The sequence below is a fragment of the Eurypyga helias genome, unplaced genomic scaffold (assembly GCF_000690775.1).
Source record: "Eurypyga helias isolate BGI_N326 unplaced genomic scaffold, ASM69077v1 scaffold27625, whole genome shotgun sequence".
Taxonomy (NCBI): domain Eukaryota; kingdom Metazoa; phylum Chordata; class Aves; order Eurypygiformes; family Eurypygidae; genus Eurypyga; species Eurypyga helias.
Genome location: NW_010251187.1, coordinates 2,877 through 4,113, shown reverse-complemented (window position 1 = coordinate 4,113; position 1,237 = coordinate 2,877). Strand labels below are relative to the sequence as shown.

The window sequence follows — 1,237 nt, the reverse complement described above, 5'->3', positions numbered from 1 at the left end:
CCAGGCACACCCCACCAGCTGCTGCCATCGTCCCAGTGGGTGCTCATCACGCCAGTGGGGTGCCCGTCACACCACTCCAGTGTGTGCTCATCCCAAAAACACATATCCATCACACCACATCAGTGTGCCCATCGCATCACACCACCGTGTGCCCATCCCAAAACCACGTGCCCATCCCGCAACACCAGTGTGCCTGTCACACCAGTGTGCCCATCACATCCCACCACCGTGTGCCCATCCCAAAACCACGTGCCCATCCCGCAACACCAGTGTGCCTGTCACACCAGTGTGCCCATCACATCCCACCACCGTGTGCCCATCCCAAAACCACGTGCCCATCCCGCAACACCAGTGTGCCTGTCACACCAGTGTGCCCATCACATCCCACCACCGTGTGCCCATCCCAAAACCACGTGCCCATCCCGCAACACCAGTGTGCCTGTCACACCAGTGTGCCCATCACATCCCACCACCGTGTGCCCATCCCAAAACCACGTGCCCATCCCGCCACACCAGTGTGCCTGTCACACCACTGTGCCCATCACATCCCACCACCGTGTGCCCATCCCAAACCCACGTGCCCACCCCGCCACACCAGTGTGCCTGTCACACCACTGTGCCCATCACATCCCACCACCGTGTGCCCATCCCAAAACCACGTGCCCATCCCGCCACACCAGTGTGCCCATCACACCTGTGTGTCCCTCTCACCGCACCACCGTGTGCCCACCTCACCAGCCTGCACACAAGGTCGTGCGTGGGCAGCTGCCCCACGGCCCGCGGTGGGCAGAGGAAGCCCCCAGCCCCTGGGATATCCCACACTGATCTTGGCTCTTTCCTCCCCCAGGCCCCAGGAACGCTCTCGCTGCAGACGCCCACGGATTTCCACGCCATGACTCTGGCTGGTACGGCAACGCCATGGGGACAGGGGACAGCAGGACTCACCCAACCCCATGAACCCAGCGCTGGCACCTACCCCATGCTGGGGCACGGCTAGTTTGGGTGGAGCCTCATCCTAAGCGCCCCAGAGATGTCCCTGCCCTGGGGTAACCCCCTGCTCACAGCGTCCCAGTGCTGACAGACAAACGGTGGTGCAGGGGGACATAACCCATGTGGCCATGACTAAGACACCCCATCTTTGCGTGCCTCAGTTTCCCTTTTTCACACCTTGGTTCCCCCACCCAGATCACCCTGTTTGCAATATAGAATCATGGAATCAATTAACGGTTTGGGTGGG

At 61.4% G+C, this 1,237-nt stretch overlaps 1 protein-coding gene across 1 annotated transcript in view; it reads left to right on the top strand.

Moving 5' to 3' along the window:
• Positions 1-892: 892 nt before the first annotated feature.
• Positions 893-1,237, top strand: part of STMN4 (stathmin-like 4) — a 2,949-nt gene continuing 2,604 nt past the window's right edge. The window contains exon 1 of the mRNA XM_010151949.1: positions 893-905. Coding sequence (XP_010150251.1) covers positions 893-905 — 13 coding nt within the window. The remainder of the gene's footprint in view (positions 906-1,237) is intronic.